The sequence below is a fragment of the Salmo salar genome, chromosome 09 (genome assembly GCF_965601325.2).
Source record: "Salmo salar chromosome 09, fSalSal1, whole genome shotgun sequence".
In the NCBI taxonomy this organism is placed as follows: domain Eukaryota; kingdom Metazoa; phylum Chordata; class Actinopteri; order Salmoniformes; family Salmonidae; genus Salmo; species Salmo salar.
In genome coordinates, this window is record NC_138299.1 from 93,476,796 (window position 1) to 93,502,578 (window position 25,783).

General features: G+C 43.3%; 2 protein-coding genes across 2 annotated transcripts; both read right to left on the reverse strand.

Moving 5' to 3' along the window:
• Window positions 1–399: 399 nt before the first annotated feature.
• On the reverse strand, window positions 400–2,432 carry LOC106612166 (homeobox protein Nkx-2.5-like). Its single transcript, XM_014213104.3, has 2 exons — window positions 1,943–2,432; window positions 400–1,399 (listed from the first exon to the last, which is right to left on the reverse strand). Exons 1-2 carry the CDS (start codon window positions 2,274–2,276, stop codon window positions 786–788), a joined length of 948 nt encoding a protein of 315 aa, XP_014068579.1. The 5' UTR covers window positions 2,277–2,432; the 3' UTR covers window positions 400–785.
• Window positions 2,433–9,068: 6,636 nt separating this feature from the next.
• Window positions 9,069–25,008, reverse strand: LOC106612167 (stanniocalcin-2). The gene is made up of 4 exons (XM_014213105.3): window positions 24,633–25,008; window positions 18,090–18,232; window positions 14,794–15,005; window positions 9,069–14,462 (listed from the first exon to the last, which is right to left on the reverse strand). Exons 1-4 carry the CDS (start codon window positions 24,769–24,771, stop codon window positions 14,096–14,098), a joined length of 861 nt encoding a protein of 286 aa, XP_014068580.1. The 5' UTR covers window positions 24,772–25,008; the 3' UTR covers window positions 9,069–14,095.
• Window positions 25,009–25,783: the final 775 nt, after the last annotated feature.

Here is a 25,783-nt window from a genome sequence, read left to right on the forward strand (position 1 = left end):
TCAAGAGAACATTCCTGGTCATCACTACTGTCTCTGATCTGGTGGACTCACTAAACACATGCTTCGTTTGTAAATGATGTCTGAGTGTAATAAACTACAAAATGTGGCCGTCTGCTTTGCTTAATATAAGGAATTTGAAATGATTTATACTTAAGTATCAAAAGTAAAAAGTACATTTTAGTAATTACATTTACTTTTGATACTTAAGCATATTTAAAACCTTATGATTTTACTCAAGTAGTATTTCACTGGGTGACTTTTACATTTTCTATTAAGGTATCTTTACTTTTACTAAAATATGACATTTGGGTACTTTTCCCACCACTGCCTCAGAATATGTCCTGTAGCCGCCCCCGTGAAATAGCCTATCAAAATCATGCAGGAAAATTATAATTTACATAAAAGAAAAGCTTTATTTACATATAATATGTGTATTAAGTACCTACAAACATAATTGCCTTACAGTACATTTGTGATCTAAAAGAAAACGGTGATAGTGAGGGAAAGATGTCCACTGACAAATTGTATTCATATTGATCCTTCCCACTGAAGTAGTAACATCTCCTATACAACTTTACAATTAACTCCCTATTCCATCTCAGAAACTAGTAACCTAATGAAAATAAAATCTATTTAGTTTATGCATCCATCAAGAGTTTGCCAGTCGAAGTACAGTACATGGAATATATCGACATAACACTCAAGTAAGCCTATGCATCCATTGCAAAAGCGCATGCAATTTAAAACAAGTTGTCTGACAATAATGTTATATTTCGATCCTTCGTTCACCACGCTCTGATTCCATGTAAAGAAGACACTCCATTGCTGGACGGAAACGTGTTTTGAACGTTATTTAACTCCCCAACGCCGAAGTTCATGTAATTCCCGTTGCTTGGTGAGGGCTGGATAGACTGTACCGCAGTGGTGGGATAGTTACACGCATGATTCATATTACAGCCAGGACTGGGATAATTACTGAACGCTGGATAACTATTATACGTGAAATGGTTAAGGCCCACATTATATGAACTATTATAGGTCGTCGAGTCTCCAAGACAGGGCTTCCCATCTCGGACCAGTACTGGGACTGAGATGCGTCTCGGCGGCGGGATACCGACCATCTCCAGGCTCTGGTCCTGTCGTTGTCTCTTGCACTTGTAGCGGCGGTTCTGGAACCATATCTTGACCTGTGTGGGGGTCAGTTTGAGCACTCCGGCCAGGTGATCTCTCTCCGGAGCCGACAGGTATTTCTGCTGCTTAAAGCGACGCTCCAGCTCATACACTTGCGCCTGTGAGAACAGCACGCGCGGCTTCCTGCGCTTCCGGGGTTTGGCGGACAGATCCGGGTCCTCTGACTTCAGGTCCTCCACCGGCTCGCTCTGAGAGATGTAGGACATGTCTAGTGGAATAGAAATAAACAAATACATTAAGACATATTTAATTGAATTCTAGTATGTTAAATTGTATAAAGGACCCAACAATAGGAATTCAGCTCGGAGACTTTTACGCAAGACTTGGTTCAGACAAACTTTCGAGGTATGCCCTACATCCTAGAGTCCAAAAAGTAAAATGGGTTCAGTCGATTATGATTGATTACAATGTAGAAAATATCGCAAACTTCCATGGAACTGTTTGGTATCCCGACGAGAGAATTCAATCTAAACCTCAATTACGACTTTCCTTTATTTTCTCCTTTATTGTAAAATAGATTAGGCCTCTTTGACTGTTCTTATTCCAGAAGAATTGTGTACTATAGGAGTAGCATTACAATTACATCACTTGTGAAATATCTTATCCTTAGCCTACACATTTTAGATTGTGTCTGACGCGAATCTGTTTAGTTACTTACATAATTATTCAGATTTCTACATAGGCATAATTATTCAGATTTTTACATAGGCCTACTTAGGGCTATTTCGATACTAATATCATAAACTGTTACCTTTTCTGTATTTCACCTCAAATCTGTCCGTCTTGCCATCCTTGATGTCCATTTCTAAGAAAGATTTCCCATAGAAGGCAGCGGCGAAGTTGAGGGCAGTATTTGTGTTGGCCTTAGCCTCATGGAGCTCCTCTCCAAACAGCGAGCCTCCAGACGACATCTCCCGGAGCGGCTCCTGTTTCAGGCGGCCCAGCATGCAGGAGGAGGTCGGTAAGGCACAGTCCATCCGTGGAGAGATGTCCAGTGAGACCAGATCTTCAGCACTACTGTGCTGCTCCAGGTTTAATATATCCTTAACCGAGAAGGGTGTGGACGTACTGGGGCTGGAAAACATTGCCAAGGAACAGTTGATCTGACATATAAAGGGCAACAAACCGATGATTCCAAAATCTCCTCTTCTTGGTAATATTTACTGAGCTCAAGTACTCGTTTGTTTAACCAAGGGGGATCTTGACTATCAACTCGAGTCCCGAACTTTTCTTGGCCTCTTTTCTGCTATGCATGGGGAGAGAGAGAGAGAGGGGGGGGGGGGGGGAGGTTAAATCTCTCATTGGACGTTGTTAGGGGGCTTCCTATTGGTGTTGCCAGTTCCGGTGATGTTGAAATAATAGCTAGTAATGTAACCCTACATGTCCGTAGTGCATCTGAATCCAGAATGCTACTTCAGCCCCATTACGCACCGTCACACGCCTTTTGTCCATAATAGATGGTTGGAATTTATTATCTATTTTTATTCATATTTCCCCGTGAAATGTATATGTTTGAAGGCAAAAAAGAAAAGAATAAGTACTGGAACCTTTTTCTATGTGTGCACGAGCCTGTCTGTCTGTGTTTGGTTCTGTTTAATTGTTTAATGATAATACATTTTATTTGGCGGACATTAAAAGTATGCAAGGAGATGCTTAGTCAGTTGCACAACTGAATGCATTCACCCGAAATGTGTCTTCCGCATTTAACCCAACTCCTCTGAATCAGAGAGGTGCGGGGAGCTACCTTAATCGACATCTACGTCATCGGCGCCCGTTGAGCGGTTGTTGTTTGTTAACTGTCTTGCTCAAGGGCAGAACTGCAGATTTTTCCACCTTGGGGATTCGAACCAGTGACCTTTCGGTTACACGCTTAACCGCTAGGCTACCTGCTTCCCTACATAAAAACAAGTGCAGTACATAAGATCATAAAATCGATTACATGAATGAAAGCAACATTTAAATCAAAGGACTAGACGAAACAGGATGGTTGGGTAGAGGATACGAACCTGGTTTAAGGTCAAGATTTAGGTTTCGGGGGTAAGGTTGGTAATAGGGTATGAACCCGGTTTAGGGTAAGTGTGTTGGTTGGGGGACACATAGGGATGGATAGGTACACTGACAATGCACAAAGGGGTGGGAATAAGAGCAGACAGGCAGAAAAGCGTCTAAGTGGAGGGAACTTCCCTGGCAGCAAGACCATAGGGACCAACATGTCTCTTCCTCCGCTGGCCTGACTTTCAGGAAGTGATAACCGACGACAACAAACCAGTATCCTCCCACCCACGCAGCGCAGCCGGGCCAGGAGTGTCACACATGCCATAACATTTCTGTAGTCATGCCTTATGACACATTCGTCTAGACCTACTGGCAGCCATTATGTACAGGCTATGTACAGGCTATGTACACTACAAATGTACACTAGGCCCTAATTTTGTACACTACAAAAGTAGGGCTTATCATATGCCTAGTTATTCGATAAGTCATGTTATTCTCTAAAAATGCATCCAATAAAATATCAGTAGGACAAGGCTTTTAGGGAGAATTGGTGTGCGTAAAGATTGCAGGACGCACTGAGGGGACCTCGCACAGGGTTGGCATCACACCCATTATTAATGCTGGTGGAGACAGCGGTGCGGAGACAGACAGTATTATCGTTTGTTTTATCTCCAGCAGCGTTTAACACAGACCCCGGGAACTAAATGGGTCCCTCTGTCTCCGACCCGGCTCGCGGTGTTTATAGTTTAAAAGACTATTTGCGCTCCTCGAAAGCTGATGAATGGTCGCGAGGAGTAGAGCGTCAACACTGCCGTGTCTCGCGCAGCAATAATTGGTGAAATAAAGTAAACGAACGGATCTCAGACGAGCCTCGGTGTAGCGCATGGAAACCGTTTCATTCTTCATGTCAGATTCTTTCCTCTTAACGTTCGCAAACAATTAACATTGAGTTGGCTGCAGTCTGTTGTGACGAATCTCAATAAAAGTTTGAAGGCTATTCACAGTTGGTGACAGACAGGCCTGTTTTAGGACCTTCAGGCCTATCTGACAGAGTTTGAGTTAATTCCATTTCAAGCTTAATTAATTTCATAACATGGAATTTCAGTTAAATTGACTTCAATTCCTCAAGACCGACTGCAAAGCACTCTCTGTGTCAACTGCCCAAATCGAACATGACAGCCCTATTAGGCGCATGGTTCATATCCCTAATGCATTCTCTCTCTCTCTCTCTCTCTCTCTCTCTCTCTCTCTCGTTCTCTCTCTCACTCTCTTTCTCGTTCTCTCTCTCTTCCTCTCTCTCTTCCTCTCTCTCTTTCTCTCTCTCTTTCTCGCGATCTCTCTCTCTCGCTCTCTCTCTTTCTCTCTTTCTCTCTCTCGATGAAAAAGTACGAACATGTATGCACTCACTAGTGTAAGTCGCTCTGGATAAGAGCGTCTGTTAAATTACTAAAATGTTTTTTTTTTAAGTACAATGTATTTCTCTCCCTCCCCCGACCAGTCTTTCTTTAGCACCAGTCAGATAAAGCGATAGATAAGGCTGCTTAAAAACTTCCGCTGGACTGGATAATTGAGGATATTCTGGGGCGCTGTGTGTGTTTAATCTAATGAGTCTGCGACAGTTCCCGTGTGTGGACTGTGGGGAAAGCGGCACGAGCATTAGCACCAGGGTCTGGCGTCTTTCCGCCGTCCTCGAGACCTGTCAATCATCCTGGTGATCTCGACACCTTTCTAGTGGCGCTGACTAATTACCTCAGAAAGATAAACAGGTTTAATCGTTGATCTGATAAATAATCAGATTAAATATCTTCGATCATTGATTTTTAGCTTAACGGCTGTCGATATTGTTATGCAGTGTTCAATTGTAGGCCATCTTTAGGTCTACTCTATTGAGGATCTTAGTTTCAATTAACTTGCCCTCCGAGATAAAGAATGTATTAGTGCGTGACTTAGACAAACAACTTTTATTAGTGTTTTTTGTCACTGATTATGTGACAAACGTAGATTTTTTTTTGTCTTGGGATTTAATTTAGATAAATTAATATAAATCAAATTAGGCCTACAGAATTATTGAAATTGTCATTTGTTAGTGTAGAATGCTGTTTGATCAGACAATATTGTTAGGTGTGATGCAGTTAAATGTTCGTTCTAAAAGAAAAATAAGAAATCATTATTTGATCATTATGAATTAGCTTTTAGGCCTACCACATTTCCATAATGTCATTTACTCAATGCAAAAAATAATTTATCTAGATTTAATATGTTTGTTCGTCAGTCATCTGAGAATGTCGCCAATATGCCTTTATGGCCTACTAAAATACACATTTATCACATTTGAATTGTTAATACTTCATATTAAATCATCCATATGAAGTTTACCTATTTAGGTTGTTTACAAACACTTATGGATTTGTTATGTCAATTACAAACACAAGTTATTGTTTGGTAGGCTGAGAGCCAACGGATGTTATGTGTAGGCTAGACCTAAATAAAGTGGGAAAACATAATAATTAACAACTAACACATTACCTTATCATGAATATACATGTTGTAATTGTAACATAAAAAAAATCATACATTTGATTCAAATATGAACACGATTTAAAAATCATAGTCCTAAATGGTTTAATCTTGTCTGGCTTTATTGTCCCAACACAGGGAACAAAGTCCCCTAAAGCCTTTTTTTCACTCCCAACACCTGTTTAAGGTTGATGAGTTCATCTGTTCCCCTTCATATAACTCTATTCCCCCCTGTATCAATTAATCCTCAGACACAATACTGTACAACTCTCTTTCTTCTCTCATTTTCTTTCTTCCCTCTCTCTCTTTCTTGCTCTCTCTTGCTCTCTGTGTCCTCTCGCTCGTTCTATGTCTTCCCTCTCTCACTCTCTGTCTCCTCTCTCGCTCTCTCTCGCTCGCTCTCTCCATCTCTGTCTCCTCTCTCGCTTTCTCTCGGTCTCCTCTCTCTCTCGCTTGCTCTCTCCATCTCTGTCTCCTCTCTCACTCTCTTTCTGTCTCCTTTCTCGCTCTCTCTGTCTCTCTCTGTCTCCTCTCTCTCGCTGTCTCCTCTCTCTCGCTCTCCTCTCTCTTGCTCGCTCTCTCTCTCTCTGTTTCCCCTCTCTCGCTCTCTCTGTCTCTCTCTGTCTCCTCTCTCTCTCTCCTCGCTCTCGCTGTCTCTGCCTTCTCTCTCTGTCTCATCTCTCGCTCTCTCTCTTTCTCTCTTTCGCTCTCGCACTCCATTCCAAGGCCGGACAACATGTGGTGACTGGTCTGTCACCCAGATGTCTCTCCATCTCTCTAACACCCTGATTAATTCCATATAATATTAGCAACAGCTGGATCCAGATAAGACTGGATCATCTTTAGTTTTTCTGACAGAGGCTGTTCCTTGCTGTGTCACTGGTACCCCTCTGGACAGGTAGGTCAGATTAGGACACAGACAGGCCCAGTCTCTCTCAGAATACTTGAATGTGCTTTTTATATATATATATATATATCCCTTTATTTAATGTATCTGTGGATTTTGTCTCCCAGAATTGTGTTTTGTTTTTGGTGGCTGTCACATGACATCTTTGTCAGTAGTCCTAGTACACCACCATGTGGTCATTACTGTAGTTGAAGTAGTGTGTATTGTGATGTGTGAGCAGCCATGTCAAGTGTCTTCTGTCTGTGCACCATTTGACTTCAATTCTCCTTCCCTTCCTCTCCTGTCATCTCGTCTCCATAAACCTTTTCCCCCCCCTCTTAGCTCATGTTCTGAGGCTTGGCCGGGGATCAGTGAGTGTGTTACTGAGTTCAAGGTAGTGTGATGGTCCCTATGGGGGGCTGGGTTGATATGTGTTCTGGCCTGTATTACGTGCTGTGACAGTTTGGTCTACAGCTTTTTCCAGCTGATGTTGGGCCTCTTAGGTCTCAGATCTCTTCTCAATTAAAACGTAGAAGATAATCAATCATTGTCAAGATGGTGTAGTACAGGGCTATTCAAATCTTACCATATGACACGTGCCAAACTCATTTCACAGAGGGCCAAGTGTCTGCAGGTTTTCTCTCCAACCTTGTACTTGATTGATGGATTAAGGTCACTAATTAGTAAGGAACTCCCCTCACCTGGTTGTCTAGGTCTTCATTGAAAGGATAAACCAAGGGGCCTCCCAAGGGGCGCAGTGGTCTAAGGCACTGCATCTCAGTGCTTGAGCCGTCACTGCACACCCGGGTTCGATCCCAGGCTATGTCACAATCGGCTGTGACCGGGAGTCCCATAGGGCGGCGCACAATTGGCCCTGTGTCTTCCGGGTTAGGGGAGGGTTTGTCCAGGGGGGGGCTCTGCAAGCGACTCCTTCTGGCGGGCCGGCCGCCTACAGGCTGACTTCGGTCGTCAGTTGAATGGTGTTTCCTCCGACACATTGGTGCGGCTGGCTTCCGGGTTAAGCGGGCGGGAGTTAAGATGTGCTGTTTGGCGGGTCATGTTTCGGAGGACGTGTAACTCGACCTGCGCCTCTCCCGAGCCTGTAGGAGAGTTGCAGCAATGAGACAAGATCGTAATTGGATCACAATGGGATATCACAAAGAAAAAATGAATTCCTCTGTGGAGCGATGTCCGGAGCCTGCTGGTTTTCTCTTTTACATTTACATTTTAGTCATTTAGCAGACGCTCTTATCCAGAGCGACTTACAGTAGTGAATACCTTTTTTTTTTCTATACTGGTCCCCCGTGGGAATTGAACCCACAACCCTGGCGTTGCAAACACCATGCTCTACCAACTGAGCCACACAGGACCTACACAATCAGTGGACTGGTAAAACATGGTTATGATTTGGAAACCAGCTATAAATGTAAAACTTACATGGAAATTTGCATAGGAGGAACTACCATGTGGGTACAAAATGTAAAATGAGTAATTCAAAATATTTTGATGGAGAAGAAATTAATGTTTTACCTGATCATTTATTGCATTCGCCTGGTGTCCCAGGTCTAAATCAGCCCCTGGTTAGAGGGGACCAATGAAATAAAGCAGTGGAACTGTCTTTGAGTTCCAGATTAGAATTTGAGGGTGATAGTGCGGTGTAGGCTGATAGTTAGGTGGTTTGTATTGCCCATGACAAAGATATTTTCACAGGCTTACATTTTTCAGTGTTTTTGTGATAAATATTAGAAAGTGAAATGTAAGTTGATTTTCTTGTGTACATGAATATATTTTGAAATGTGAGACAGCTAGTTTGTTTGTTTCTGTAGTTCTGGTACTGTAAAATCTGCCATGACAGCCTGTTCTTGTTATATAGTGATCATTGTAACTTCACAATAACATTTTAAAGGTGTAAGGGGGTATTTAAAGGTGTAATGAAATCACAGATGGTCGCATTTCTGTGTGATATGCCTCTTTTCACAACAATGTGTCCAACTGATTCTGAAAAGTATGATTGTGCAGTATGTGGTTTGCCCTGAAGGAGGCGGTATCACACAATATTACACTATAATGATCAGGGGCACGTCCATTACGACACAAGTTTTAAAATGTTCAGATAGAAATATGTTATGTAGAACAAACATGTCTCTCTGACCTGTAGAACAAGGAATCATGTCTGCTCTATTCATGGCGTTACTATCTGCAATGTTTGACAACATTTGGCAACTGAATGTTGACCTGGTGTTGAAGAAAACATTCATTGTAGCTAAGAAAGTCCACCCTCAGTCTCGTGTGCATTCAAATAATTCCTTGTCTTATCTGTGTGGTATGCATGTTTTTCAATGTCTCTTTCTGGATATTCGTGCCAATATTATCTAAGTAGAAATAATTCCTCTGAATTGTTGTCATGCCATGCAGTTCATGATCAGAGCTACCTACTGAACACACACAACCTTGATGACTAAACACAGTGTACAAAATATCCACAAAAAAAGTCACTTTTAATGATAACAAGATACATTTGTGTTGATTTTGATTTCATGAGTACTGAGTTTCATAGTACTGTTTGTATACACGTTATCAGACACGTGAAGTAAAACCATACAAGACTACGTTCTGCAAGGTCATTCTGATGCCCAACTGGGGGTGTAGAGGAAGTGATGCGCTGTATGGAACACTGAGAAACAGGAAGTAGGAAGCACTGTCAGTCTATTTCTCCTGGAACACAAAATGGAGAAGATAGTGACAGAGTATGGAACAGATTGTCAGTTACAGTCATTTACATTCTTAATGGAGTTACACACCTGGTGCCCAAAGATAAGTCAATTAACTGCAATAGGTTGTCACATCATCTGAGTAGAAATAGAGGGGCAGGATAGCATGACTGGCCAACAGACACCTCAGAACTATAAGAAGAGGTGGAAGAAGGAACAGGGGAGGAGGAGGAGGAGAAGGAGGACGAGGAGGACGAGGAGGACGAGGAGAGAAATTGAGAAATTGTGTCTCCTCAGGAACCGCTGAGTGTAGTTCTCGTCCTCCTTTCCTCCTCCATCTCTCTCCCTCCTCGTGCGGCCGGCCAGCTCTTGGCTGTAGCCCAGAGGAATTCTCTGGTGGCCTTGATAAATATACAATTTAGAATAACAGCGGACTGCAGCCGGAGCTCCAAAGTGTGGACTTGCTGGGGATGCGTTCCAATGGGACCCTATTCCCTATATAGTGCACTACATTTGACCAGGGCCCATAGCACTACATTTGACCAGGGCCCATAGTAGTGCACTATTTAGGGAATAGGGTGCCATTTTAGCATAGGACTCTGGCAAGGAAGAGAGAGAGGTAAGAACAGAACACATTCATACCACCTCCTCTACCACCTCCTCCTCCTCTACCTCCCCTGGTCTGACCTGGTGATTATACAGGAAGACACTGTTGATTGACTGCTCCCAGTTACTTGATTGCATGCAACGCTTTGACGGCAGAAAGCTCAATATTTGTGTTATCTACCTGGGCTAATGCCTGGGCGTTTAGCTCAGTGCGCTTTCATAGTCTTGTGGTGTCACGTTAGTGTACAGACTGTCTTCAGTTAGAGTGGTGAGTCTGGAGAAGGCTTCAGCTGTACAGCGCTCAGTGGTATCATCAGAAACACACCTGTCAATCAATCAATCAATCATACTACTCAATCAATCAATCAATCATACTAATCAATCAATCAATCATACTAATCAATCATACTAATCAATCAATCAATCATACTACTCAATCAATCAATCAATCATACTAATCAATCAATCAATCATACTAATCAATCATACTAATCAATCAATCAATCAATCAATAAATCAATCACACTAGTGATGCTTGCTGAGATGCAGTTACTGGGGTGCTACTGTCTGTAGGACTGTCTGTAGGGTGTCTGTAGGACTGTCTGTAGCGTGTCTGTAGGGCTCTCTGTAACGTGTCTGTAGGACTGTCTGTAACGTGTCTGTAGGACTGTCTGTAACGTGTCTGTAGGACTGTCTGTAACGTGTCTGTAGGACTGTCTGTAACGTGTCTGTAGGACTGTCTGTAACGTGTCTGTAGGACTGTCTGTAGCGTGTCTGTAGGACTGTCTGTAGCGTGTCTGTAGGACTGTCTGTAGTGTGTCTGTAGGACTGTCTGTAGTGTGTCTGTAGGACTGTAATTACGATTGCACATTGTCTTTGATAAACATGGTGACATGGTAACCTACAGACATTTAATAGGACCTCTGCTCACTTTTTACATTTCTTTTATATATATTGGAATTTAGGCTGTAGCGTGTCTGTAGGACTGTCTGTAGTGTGTCTGTAGGACTGTCTGTAGTGTGTCTGTAGGACTGTCTGTAGTGTGTCTGTAGGACTGTCTGTAGTGTGTCTGTAGGACTGTCTGTAGTGTGTCTGTAGGACTGTCTGTAGCGTGTCTGTAGGACTGTCTGTAGCATGTCTGTAGGACTGTCTGTAGTGTGTCTGTAGGACTGTCTGTAGTGTGTCTGTAGGACTGTAATTACGATTGCACATTGTCTTTGATAAACATGGTGACATGGTAACCTACAGACATTTAATAGGACCTCTGCTCACTTTTTACATTTCTTTTATATATATTGGAATTTAGGCTGTAGCGTGTCTGTAGGACTGTCTGTAGCGTGTCTGTAGGGCTGTCTGTAACGTGTCTGTAGGACTGTCTGTAGCGTGTCTGTAGGACTGTCTGTAACGTGTCTGTAGGACTGTCTGTAACGTGTCTGTAGGACTGTCTGTAACGTGTCTGTAGGACTGTCTGTAGCGTGTCTGTAGGACTGTCTGTAGCATGTCTGTAGGACTGTCTGTAGTGTGTCTGTAGGACTGTCTGTAGTGTGTCTGTAGGACTGTAATTACGATTGCACATTGTCTTTGATAAACATGGTGACATGGTAACCTACAGACATTTAATAGGACCTCTGCTCACTTTTTACATTTCTTTTATATATATTGGAATTTAGGCTGTAGCGTGTCTGTAGGACTGTCTGTAGCGTGTCTGTAGGGCTGTCTGTAACGTGTCTGTAGGGCTGTCTGTAACGTGTCTGTAGGACTGTCTGTAGCGTGTCTGTAGGACTGTCTGTAGTGTGTCTGTAGGACTGTCTGTATTGTGTCTGTAGGACTGTCTGTAGTGTGTCTGTAGGACTGTAATTACGATTGCACATTGTCTTTGATAAACATGGTGACATGGTAACCTACAGACATTTAATAGGACCTCTGCTCACTTTTTACATTTATTTTATATATATTGGAATTTAGGCTGTAGCGTGTCTGTAGGACTGTCTGTAGCGTGTCTGTAGGACTGTCTGTAGCGCGTCTGTAGGACTGTCTGTAACGTGTCTGTAGGACTGTCTGTAGCGTGTCTGTAGAACTGTCTGTAGCGTGTCTGTAGGGCTGTCTGTAACGTGTCTGTAGGACTGTCTGTAGCGTGTCTGTAGGACTGTCTGTAACGTGTCTGTAGGACTGTCTGTAACGTGTCTGTAGGACTGTCTGTAACGTGTCTGTAGGACTGTCTGTAGCGTGTCTGTAGGACTGTCTGTAGCATGTCTGTAGGACTGTCTGTAGTGTGTCTGTAGGACTGTCTGTAGTGTGTCTGTAGGTCTGTAGTGTGTCTGTAACGTGTCTGTAGGACTGTCTGTAGCATGTCTGTAGGACTGTCTGTAGTGTGTCTGTAGGACTGTCTGTAGCATGTCTGTAGGGCTGTCTGTAGCGTGTCTGTAGGACTGTCTGTAACGTGTCTGTAGGACTGTCTGTAGCGTGTCTGTAGGACTGTCTGTAACGTGTCTGTAGGACTGTCTGTAACGTGTCTGTAGGACTGTCTGTAACATGTCTGTAGGACTGTCTGTAACGTGTCTGTAGGACTGTCTGTAACGTGTCTGTAGGACTGTCTGTAACGTGTCTGTAGGACTGTCTGTAGTGTGTCTGTAGGACTGTCTGTAGTGTGTCTGTAGGACTGTCTGTAACGTGTCTGTAGGACTGTCTGTAACGTGTCTGTAGGACTGTCTGTAGCGTGTCTGTAGGACTGTCTGTAACGTGTCTGTAGGACTGTCTGTAACGTGTCTGTAGGACTGTCTGTAGTGTGTCTGTAGGACTGTCTGTAGTGTGTCTGTAGGACTGTCTGTAACGTGTCTGTAGGACTGTCTGTAACGTGTCTGTAGGACTGTCTGTAGCGTGTCTGTAGGACTGTCTGTAGTGTGTCTGTAGGACTGTCAGTATGAATGTCTGCGAGTCTGTTCCCACAACAACAGAAACGTTTGTACCTAAGAGTCCAATAAAAATTTAAATAATTCATCTTTAAACCGAATCAATTGAAAATCACCTTTGAATCGTTCTAGTGCTACTTACTGTACAACATTGTCACCCTAGTTGAGTGCACTCTAGTAAACCTCAGCCTCACAGAGAGGAGTCACTACAGATGGAACCACCATGTTGAGGCACCTGGATGCATTAACACATTAGCTGAGATCAGAGGAGGGTTTTCTGAGAGAACTAAACCTAAGCTATGTCTGCATGCCAATTAGCCCATACGGCCCTGGTCAAAAGCAGTGCACTCTGTAGGGAATAGGGTGCTGTTTGAGGCACACATGAATGTGCTGCTACAGACAGACGCTGTGTCCTGGGCGCCCTAATAGTAGGAATCCTAACGATGGAAGCTGGCCATCAGAGAATGTACCAGTTTGTTTACTTTGCCATGGTAACCCAACCTCATGCACTACAAGCTTTATGTGCCAGAACTGGACTTCAAAACCTGTACTGTTTGTATTTAATCATCAAGTATCTAGAATTATAATACTAACAACACATTCCCACTTTGAAACAACAATGCTGTATGTTATATATCTACAGATGGATGGTGATGGAGTATGGTGTGGTATTCAACAGAACACACCATGTACTATAATCCTATATGACATCAGTACTGCATATGGTGACTATATTTATACATGTTCGTACTGTATAAATATAGATACGTATATTTCTATGTACATTTGGATATTTAAACATTGCATAAAGAATAAAATAAATAATACAAATATAATCAGATGTTACAGTGAGTATGATTTGAGAAACGCTATATTAGAGCCCAAAAAGTCCTAACACTTCAAATAAAAATCAGGATAATAATACTTATTATTATTCAATAATAAACAGAAACAACATCGTGGACTACAATCTGGAGTAACTGAACGAGCTACACCACATTACCCTGCAAATGTACCATTTGGGAATTCTGGAATGACTGGAGAGGAGAGGGGGAGAGAGGGATAGAGGACGGAGAGAGGGAGAGAGAGAAAGAGAGAGTGAGTCTGTGTATGTGTGTAGATGTGTGTGTTCTTGCATGTACAGTATCTGTCTATGTGTATGTCTGTCTGTGTGTGTGTGTGTGTGTGTATGTGTGTGTGTGTGTGTGCGGGGGGGGGGGGGGGCTATGATGGTGACACAGTCAGGGAGAGCTCTGGATAGTTTGGGTCCAATGTTTCTTTCACCTCCGGATGTCTGTGGCCTCAGGGCCTTCCTGCTCCGCCACCACCCCAGCCTCGGGGCTCTGTCGACGGGGACCCTGGCTGCGGCTGCGGGGGTGGGCGTTGAAGCCGCCTTTACTGGGCTTGTCCTTGTCCCCCTGTCGGGGGGGTCTGGGGTGGTCTGGCTCGGAGTGGGGGGACCTGTGGCGGCGGTGGTCGGGGGAGGCGGGGGCCTGACCGGGAGGGGGGGTGAGGGAAGAGCAGACACTCAGGCTGTCACAGAGAGCCCCCCAGTTCTGCTCACACTGCAGCCGGACGCTTCTGGTTAAGGCCTCCTTCACCTCCTCCCCACAGCTCAGTAGGATGTTGACCAGCTCCACATACGGCCTGCGGGGGGGGGGGGGGGGGGGGTGATAGACCGAGAGAGAGAGAGAGAGAGAGAGAGAGAGATCATGGGATTATTATACTATTATATGAATATAGGGCTGGACATCTACAGCTTGGTATGGGTGGTTTACCTTCTAGGTAAGTCAAAATGGGAAGAGGCAGAGAGAAGAGTAGAAAGAGTTAGAGAAAGGCAGGGAGAGGGAGGAAGAGACAGGCAAAGGGTCAGAGAGAAAGAGAGACAGAGTTCTCCTCACCCTTTAGGGAAGAGAAGAAGGGATGATACGGACAGAGGGAGAGAAATGAACACACTGATGAATGCCTACATCCTCACCCTTTAGGGAAGAGGTCCTGGAAGTGGATCATCTCCACCATGACAGCAACATTCTCCTTGGCTGCAGAACACAGGTTGTGTTTGAGGTAACACTCTCTCTGCAGCTGGAAAACCATCTCTTTAATGGCCAGGCACTTCCTGCTGATGCAGCTGAACTTGTGTCTCAAGCCGTGGGCCATGCACTTCAGAGCATCCTTGATGAACGACTTACCCTAAACACACACAGAAATATAGAACACTCAACCCTAACCCTAACAGACATATAGAACACAAAACCCTAACCCTAACAGACATATAAAACACTCAACCCTAACCCTAACAGACATATAGAACACTCAACCCTAACCCTAACAGACATATAGAACACAAAACCCTAACCCTAACAGACATATAAAACACTCACCCTAACCCTAACAGACATATAGAACACTCACCCTAACCCTAACAGACATATAGAACACAAACCCTAACCCTAACAGACATATAAAACACTCAACCCTAACCCTAACAGACATATAGAACTCTCAACCCTAACCCTTACAGAACTATAGAACACTCAACCCTAATGCTAACAGACATATAGAACACTCAACCCTAACCCTGACAGACATATAGAACACTCGACCCTAACCCTAACAGAACTATACAACCCTCAACCCTAATCCTAACAGAACTATAGAACACTCACCCCTAACCCTTACAGAACTATAGAACACCTAACCCTAACAGACATATAGAACACTCAACCCTAACCCTAACAGAACTATAGAACACTCAACCCTAACCCTAACAGACATATAGAACACTCAACCCTAACCCTAACATACATATAGAACACTCAACCCTAACTCGAACAGACATATATATAACTCTCAACCCTAACCCTAACAAAACTATAGAACACTCAAACCTAACCCTAACAGAACTATAGAACACTCAACCCTAACCCTAACAGACATATAGAACACTCAACCCTAACCCTAACAGACATATAGAACACTCAACCCTAACACTTACAGACATATAGAACACTCAACCCTAACCCTAACAGACATATAGAACACTCAACCCTAACACTAACACTAACAGAACTATAGAACACTCAACCCTAACCCTAACAGAAATAGAGAACACTCAACCCTAACCCTAACCGATATATATAACTCTCAACCCTAACCCTAACAAAACTATATAACACTCAAACCTAACCCTAACAGAACTATAGAACACTCAACCCTAACCCTAACAGACATATAGAACCCTCAACCCTAACCCTAACCCTAACAGACATATAGAACACTCAACCCTAACCCTAACAGACATATAGAACACTCAACCCTAACCCTAACAGAACTATAGAACACTCAACCCTAACCCTAACAGAAATATAGAACACTCAACCCTAACCCTAACAGACATATAGAACACTCAACCATTATGATTGTATTTAGCATGTATTTTACCAGTTAGATTGACTGAGAACACATTGTCTTTTACAGCAACGACCTTGGGAATAGATGCAAGGGAAAGGAGAGGGGTTGAATGGACCAATTGGAAGCTGGGGATTATTGGATTGGTTGATTGTGCTGAACCAATAAAAATCTGCTAACCCCTGAACATACAGTGCATACGAAAAGTATTCTGACCCCTTTACTTTTTCCACATTTTGTTACGTTACAGCCTTATTCTAAAATGGATTTAAAAAAAAATCCTCATCACTATACACACAATACCTCATAATGACAAAGCAAAAACTGTTTTTTAAATATTTTTGCAAATGTATTAAAAATAAAAAACTGAAATATCACATTTACATACAGTACCAGTCAAAGTTTGGACACTTATACTCATTCAAGGGGTTTTCTTTATTTTTACTATTTTCTACATTGTAGAATAATAGTGAAGACATCAAAACTATGAAATAATACATATGGAATCACTAAATAACCAAAAAAGTGTTAAACAAATCAAAATATACTTGATATTTGATATTCTTCAAAGTAGCCACCCTTTGCCTTGATGACAGCTTTGCACACTCTTGGGATGTGTGCTTAGGGTCATTGTCCTGTTGGAAGGTAAACCTTCGCAACAGTCTGAGGCCTGATTGGTAGAGTGCTGTAGAGATGGTTGTCCTTCTGGTTCTCTCATCTCCACAGAGGAGTTCTGGAGCTCTGTCAGAGTGATCATCGGGTTCTTGGTCAGCACCCTGACCAAGGCCCTTCTCCTCCAATTTCTCAGTTTGGCCGGGTTAGCAGCTCTAGGAAGAGTCTTGGCGGTTCCAAACTTCTTCCGTTTAAGAATGATGGAGGCCACTCTGTGCTTGGGGACCTTCAATGCTGCAGATATTTTTTGGTACCCTTCCCCAGATCTGTGCCTCGACTCAATCCTGCCTCTCAGCACTAAGGACAGTTCCTTCGACCTCATGGCTTGGTTTTTGCTCTGACATGCACTGTCAACTGTGGGACCTTATATAGAAAGGAGTCTGTCTTTCCAAATCATGTCCAATCAATTGCATTTTTTTATTTATTTTTATTTCACCTTTATTTAACCAGGTAGGCTAGTTGAGAACAAGTTCTCATTTACAACTGCGACCTTACCACAGGTGTTCTCCAATCACGTTGTTGAAACATCTCAAGGATGATCAATGGAAACAGGATGCACCTGAGCTCAATTTCGAATCTCATAGCAAAAGGTCTGAATACTTATGTAAATAAGATATTTAAAAAATATTTTTTATACATTTGCTGAAATTTCTAAAAACCTGTTTTCACTTTGTCACTATAGCGTATGGTGTGTAGATTGATGAGGATTTGTATTTATTTAATCTATTTTAAAATAAGGCTGTAACGTAAGAAAATGCACTGAAGATGTTCTAGTTGTAGGATGGTTAGAACTCATTCTGATGGCCCAGTGAGAGGCCGGGACAGAGCCTGTTCTACCCGTCTGAAAGGGGATCTGGCTCGGCATGGTGCCAGCTGGCTACTCCTGACCCTGGAGCCCTCTGCCCTGACACACAGAGACCTGACCTCCGTGGGAGAGGGAAGGGAACTGGGGCACACAAACACATACGAACGCACATGTTGGCAAACACACTCAATAAATCCACGTGTGCACTAACATACATGCATGTACACACATACACATGTAGACTTCCCCCCACACACACACACACACACACACACACACACACACACACACACACACACACACACACACACACACACACACACACACACACACACACACACACACACACACACACACACACACACACACACACTCGCAGAGTGCCTTACCTGGGAGTCGAACTTTCCGGCGTTGTGTAGGAAGGTCAGACAGATCTCCTGCAGGCCTCTGATCTCACAGGAGTTGTTCTCAAAACACTCAAACACACCGCAGCCCACGTCTCCTGCACTCACAAGACAGTGCTGGATCTCAGCTGGAGGGAGAGAGAGAAGCAGAGAGAGTTGTCACTGACACTTACAGTCTACTATCAAGCATCAACCTCTATCCCCATTACATGTAGTGATACAAGCCATGGTCTTAAGCATGGTCTCAGAGTTGTTATTTTCTTGTTATCCCTAACCTGTTATTTTCTTGTTTTTTCAAAGTTGTTATTTTCTTGTTATCCCTAACCTGATATTTCCTTGTTGTCTCAGAGCTGTTATTTCCTTGTGGTCTCAAAGCTGTTATTTCCTTGTGGTCTCAAAGCTGTTATTTCCTTGTGGTCTCAGAGCTGTTATTTCCTTGTGGTCTCAAAGCTGTTATTTCCTTGTGGTCTCAAAGCTGTTATTTCCTTGTGGTCTCAGAGCTGTTATTTCCTTGTGGTCTCAAAGCTGTTATTTCCTTGTGGTCTCAAAGCTGTTATTTCCTTGTGGTCTCAGAGCTGTTATTTCCTTGTGGTCTCAAAGCTGTTATTTCCTTGTGGTCTCAGAGCTGTTATTTCCTTGTGGTCTCAAAGCTGTTATTTCCTTGTGGTCTCAGAGCTGTTATTTCCTTGTGGTCTCAAAGCTGTTATTTCCTTGTGGTCTCAAAGCTGTTATTTCCTTGTGGTCTCAAAGCTGTTATTTCCTTGTGGTCTCAAAGCTGTTATTTCCTTGTGGTCTCAAAGCTGGTATTTCCTTGTGGTCTCAGAGCTGGTATTTCCTTGTGGTCTCAAAGCTGGTATTTCCTTGTCTCAGAGCTGTTATTTAGTTGTTGTCTGAAAGCTGTTATTTCCTTGTAATCTTCTTTTTAACTTTCTAACCTATGGTTCTGTTAGTAGAGTAAGAGTTCTAGGCCCCTTTTCTCAATTACAGCCCCCCCTCCCCTTGTTTCTTTGTCCATGTGTAACAAACAAAACATGTATTTCATGTTTTCATCATTTCCCATCAGGTGACTCTCTGGCCAATCAGTAACATTAATCATTCAGTTAGGGAGAGGAAAAAAGGAATAGTACTTAGGTCTGGACCTCCAGGCTGAGATTTTAATTCCCATGGCAGAGAGACTGGCTCCTATGTGGACCCTGGTCCAAAGTAGTGCACCATATAGGAAACAGGGTGTCATTTGGGATGCTCCCTCTTTCTACTGTCAGTGTAGTAGATACATACTAAACCAGCCTCCAGGCTTCAGCGTCAGAGATAAGAAAACAACATCTCTCCTCTTCTCTCCACAGAGAGAGACAGACCAGAGGGGTGTGCAGATGAATGCAGGGTGACAGAGAGATTATTACTGTGTCATTCTGCGTCAAAATACATCTGCATTGCCTGGCGTGAGGATAGGAGGGGACGCTGCACTGCAGATACAGCGCTGGGTACTAGAGGAGAACATACAAACACACAAGTCATTACTATTGTGCCTTTAGTTGTGCCTTTAGTCAACCGGTGTCAGTTTTCCTGCTATTAAACAATCATGTAGATGAGTGACTGTGTATTAGTTGATATATAATTAGTCTTTCCTGTCTGTGCTGCCAGGTACACATAATTGACCCCCTTCAACTTTTCACAGGATCTTTCTAAGTGACTAACTGGCCGGGCTGCTGTGGAGAGATGGACTGGACTGGACTGGTGACTGGACTTGACAGATGACTGAACTGGATAGGTGACTGGACTGGAGCGGACAGGTTATTGGACTGAAGTACATTTACATTTAACATTTAAGTCATTTAGCAGACGCTCTTATCCAGAGCGACTTACAAATTGGTGCATTCACCTTATAATATCCAGTGGAACAACCACTTTACAATAGTGCATCTAAATCTTTTAAGGGGGGGTTAGAAGGATTACTTTATCCTATCCCAGGTATTCCTTAAAGAGGTGGGGTTTCAGGTGTCTCCGGAAGGTGGTGATTGACTCCGCTGACCTGGCGTCGTGAGGGAGCTTGTTCCACCATTGGGGTGCCAGAGCAGCGAACAGTTTTGACTGGGCTGAGCGGGAACTGTGCTTCCTCAGAGGTAGGGAGGCGAGCAGGCCAGAGGTGGATGAACGCAGTGCCCTTGTTTGGGTGTAGGGCAGGTGACTGGACTAGACTGGTGACTGGACAGGTTATTGGACTGAAGTAGACAGGTGACTGGACTAGACTGGTGACTGGACAGGTTATTGGACTGAAGTAGACAGGTGACTGGACTAGACTGGTGACTGGACAGGTTATTGGACTGAAGTAGACAGGTGACTGGACTAGACTGGTGACTGGACAGGTGACTGGACTGAAGTAGACAGGTGACTGGACTAGACTGGTGACTGGACAGGTTATTGGACTGAAGTAGACAGGTGACTGGACTAGACTGGTGACTGGACAGGTTATTGGACTGAAGTAGACAGGTGACTGGACTAGACTGGTGACTGGACAGGTTATTGGACTGAAGTAGACAGGTGACTGGACTAGACTGGTGACTGGACAGGTTATTGGACTGAAGTAGACAGGTGACTGGACTAGACTGGTGACTGGACAGGTGACTGGACTGAAGTAGACAGGTGACTGGACTAGACAGGTGACTGGACTGGACTAGACAGTGTTCCTGTCCCTATACTGCACTATAGAAGATAGAGTGGGACATATACAATGTTTCATAATGCAGCCCAATGTGACATGACTCTGGTAAGACCAGTGGTTGATATTTACATTGAAACCAGAGTATCCAAATATACAGAGAAGATATATGTAACGTTCCAGTCCAGGGCTGTAGTAGGTTGGCAGTTGGCGTCACCCTTGGGCCTCTCGCTGTCTGTGTAACTCAGTTGGTAGAGCATGATGCTTGCAACGCCAGGGCTGTGGGTTCAATTCCCACGGGGGATAGGTATGAAAATGTATGTACTCACTCCAGTAAGTGGCTCTGGATAAAAGCGTCTGCTAAATGACTAAAATGTAGATGTTATACAATCTTACACAACGCCTGGCCAGTGGCAGCCAAGGAGGACAGGAATAAAACAAATGATAGTGGACCGAAATGAAATGACCAGGAGAGTGGGAAAAGTCTGCCTGTAAACCCCAAATGGTAGGATATTTAGAGAGGCCTTCCTAAATGGTAGGATATTTAGAGAGCCCTTCCCTATGGCTCCCGGGAGGCGCAGCAGTCTAAGGCACTGCATCTCAGTGCTAGAGGCGTCACTACAGACCCTGGTTCGATTCCAGGCCGTGATTGGGAGTCCCATAGGGCGGTGCACAATTGGCCCAGCGTCGTCCGAGTTAGGGTTTGGCAGGGGTTGTTCTTAACTGACTTGCCTAGTTAAATAATGTACAGTGTACATGGCACATGGTGTTAGGCTACACATGGGCCTATATAAGTGTTTATTTTGGACTATATGTGTTCAAACAAAAATGTATTTTCAAAACTTCTGTAATCAGTCTTGAAGACCCACAGAGAGAGTGAGTCCCCATCAGTTGGGAGATGAAAGGTTCTTCATCTCCCTCTCCTCTCCTCCAGTCATCCCCCTCTCCTCCAGTCACTGCCACTGAGGCATTTGGTTCACATGGGATAGAACCAATAACTCTACTGCTATGGTATTCCATATGGGTCATTGAGAAAGGGTTAGCATGTTTTAGACATCATAGGATATATGAGTGTTGGACATACAGTATGTGTCTTAGTTGGAGATATGCATTAATATACCTAGAGAAAATCACTGGAAGTGTCATATTTGATAGCCTAGGCAGATTAATCTCATGAGCCCTCTGGTCAGAGTAAATAACGAATTAACAACATATTTACTTGAGAGATGATGCTTGTCAACAAGGACTGCTCTGTTGGGGGTAGGTGTGTGTGTGTGTGTGTGTGTGTGTGTGTGTGTGTGTGTGTGTGTGTGTGTGTGTGTGTGTGTGTGTGTGTGTGTGTGTGTGTGTGTATGTGTGTATGTGAGAGAGAGAGAGAGAGAGAGAGAGAGAGAGAGAGAGAGAGAGAGAGAGAGAGAGAGAGAGAGAGAGAGAGAGAGAGAGAGAGAGAGAGAGAAAAAAGGGTATGTAGTCACTGGGTTTAACTTTGGTGCGCTGCAGGAAAATGAGCTGCTGTCGGCAGCGAGTGCTTGTGTTGGCGTTTACACGGGAATGTGCCTGGCTCGTCCGAGCTGGCCGCAACGTGCATTGAATTACACAGTGGTGTGGTGTGGTGTGGGACTCTGACTGACTGAGGGACTCTACTGTGCAGATCTGCATTAGAGCTGTCCCTGCAACTACAAGGATTAGAAACCTTTACATTCTCATGATTTTTATATTGAATAATGGATATAAGTATTTCTTTCATAACATTGGTTATTTTGAATAGACAGTAGGCTTTTCCTAAGGGACTGGGATTCCTGTTAAGAATGCGGAACAACAGCCCTGCATGAGGTGATTGCATCATTCCCTATCAGCATGCTTTGTAGGAGCCTAACAATCAACAGTTAACGCCTGGAGTCCACTGTAAGGGCTCAGACACCAAAAGCGTTTGCTGGATAAGAGTACTTAACATCTTTGAACGTAATTTGCGAACCGATTTTACATGTAGACTCGTGTGAAAAATGTCGGCAGTCAGACGTTTGTAGCGGGTGTCCCTAAAACACAGCGCGCTGAATGATCGGCAGCTGAACGCTAGATCCGCATTAGGTGCGCTAGATCCGCATTAGGTGCGCTAGATCCGCATTAGGTGCGCTAGATCCGCATTAGGTGCGCTAGAGCCACATTAGGTGCGCTAGATCCACATTAGGTGCGCTAGATCCACATTAGGTGCGATGTGTGCGAGCCTTAAAGCGGTTACCATGAATTTTACAGTATCTTACAGGCAGCTAGGTGGCGAGTAAAATGCTGTATGTCATATTACATTACTGTAATACTATTGACTGCATTATACTTAAGCAATAAGGCCCGAGGGGATGTGGTATATGGTCAATACACCACAGCTAAGGGCTGTTCTTAGGCACAACACAAAGTGGTCATATACCACAAACCCCTGAAGTGCCTTATTGCTATTATAAACTGCTTACCAACGTCATTAGAGCAGTAAAAGTACATGTTTTGTAATACCCTTGGTATAGTCTAATATGCCACGACTGTCAGCCTATCAGCATTCAGGGTATGCTACTTTAATCAGAATGAATGAATGAATGACTAAATTAATTAATGAATTCATGGATGAATGAAATTCATTGAGGGGAGGGATTTGTATTTCACAGTGTTTACTGTAATTACAAGGGATTTGTGCAAGCAGGTTGGCCACTTGATAAAGTGTCTACACATTACACCATATTAATGAATCTTTTGTGTTTTATATCAATTGCACTTCTGGAAGCCTTAAGAAAGGCTTCCAAAATGGCAACAACTACAGGGCAAAACAGACCAAAAGGACGTGGCAAAATGCTCAACCATTTCATTTAAGACTTACTGCCACTCTAATATGGCACCTATACATTTAAAAATGATTTGCCATTATAACCACATAGGCGTTAAATTGGTACAGCATTCTCACTCACAGGTGCAACAAATATAGCATGTTACAAGGCACGACTCAAAATATGTTAATGAGCCAGAAACAACAATACCATTCCCCCACTAGAGGTCAAAGGTGTTTGGAGCTCCAAAGATACAGTATGGCACTGTATTATATGGGGTGAAATTACAGTACCATTCGAAATACAGCAAATTTTCACATAATGCACCATAATTTACATTATTCTGCAGTTAAACATTTCAGAGTTGTATTTTATTTTACTGTTTATAATACCTAAAATTACCTTATAAATTACAGTTTTCCATTACAGTGTAGCCTAGGCTCTATTTTAGCCACATGATAATCACTCAACTGTGGTAGCTTGCTCATAGGCTAAGTAATTTTGCCAAGTTTGTTTCATTTAAATGCAAAGCGCATACTGGTTGCCAATGGATCGTCTGGATGTTGGCTAACTTTTAACCAATCACGCTGTATCGAGCATACGCGGAAAAAAACTACACAAACACACACACACACACGCACACACACACACACACACACACCTAGAGGCGCTGCCATATACATTATCTATCATGACCTACCTTGTGCCTGTCTATTAATAGTTTACTAACATATTTCATTTCTGTCTCCCTGTATTTACAATATATCCCCTTTCTGGATCATCTGAAAAGGTAATATTATCCATGATAAAGCCAGTATTTCGGTCAAGAAACAGATGAATGCAGAGGGAGAGAGATAACGTGTTGTTTGCTCTAAAATACACCGCGCGGAGAGCACGTGCACACAAGCATGCGATCCCGCTCGCGCTAATGTATCCCACTGATCTGTATTCTGATAACATAATTTCAACATCGACCCACTTCCCATACCAAATCCGTCAGCATTCTCTCTCTCTCTCTCTCTCTCTCTCTCTCTCTCTCTGCGCGTGCGTGCACTTTCTTACCTGTGTTCTGCAGAGACATCCGTCCTTTCTGGCTTGCCGGTTTCTCTGACGGGTTGTCATGAACATCAATATTATCCAATCCCACCACTTGCTCCAAAACTGACAAAACCAGCAACACTATTGCAAATTTAAACAACATGTCTGCCTCTATCTGTGAAGACCAGTATGTACCTGTGCTAAAGTCTGCCTTCCCTCTGCTCTGAGACAATGATGCAGTGTTGTATCGGAAACGCGCCGGTCCAACCAGCCAGTCTGCTCTCTGTCTGTCTGTGGTAACTCAGTTGCACTCACGGCTGTAGACTGTATTCAGGCGGGCAGCTCAGAGAGTGAGACAGAAAGAGAGAGTGAGCGCTGGGACCGCAGGGATGCTGCCTATATTTCCCAGAGCCCGGGCGGGTCGTCAATTTAGATGGAGTCAAGCAGGTGTTGTCAGCCAAGCTCAGCGACCAATCAGAGACGCAGACATCCACGTCCAAGGTTGAGAGGGGAGTGTCCAGTGAAAGTCCCGTCTTGCCATAAAAGCTCCTCTTGTAAAAAAAAAAGTGTGTATGAGTAGGTGGTTATTTACTAGTGTTTGGCTAAGAAACCTGTCTCTTGTTGTTGCTTGCATCTGAGGAAAGAAAACATTTGTAAACAGACTTGTCAGAATCATGTCGGCATGCCAACAGCTATTAATTAGCCTACAATGTAATAACATATAATGCTATTAACAGGACACATCTGTTGTGGTTCGATTTATGTAATACTTTGAATAACATATTGGTGGATACAAGGTAAAACATTATTCGCAAATATATTTTCCCATAACATATGAGGAAACAGGGTATTGATTGGTATTATTTTGTTCCCATTGCTAACTTTGCTCTATTTTGGCTATAATATATTTGCTGTGTTATTACATGTTTCTGTTTATGAATTTGTTGTTAATTGCAGTTGCACTATCCACTATGCCTATATGCATGCACGTTTCCTAATGAATCAGTAAAGTATTAACTTGTGCATGTGCCCACTGTCAGTGCTTCCTCTCCAAGAGAAACTGTAGCTTAGTAAGAGTCAGGCTGAAGGATTCTCAACAGATTGTCATAGTACATGCATACAGTACAGGGCAGACTCTTCTTGCCCCACTTTCACTGAATTCACTCCTTTTATAT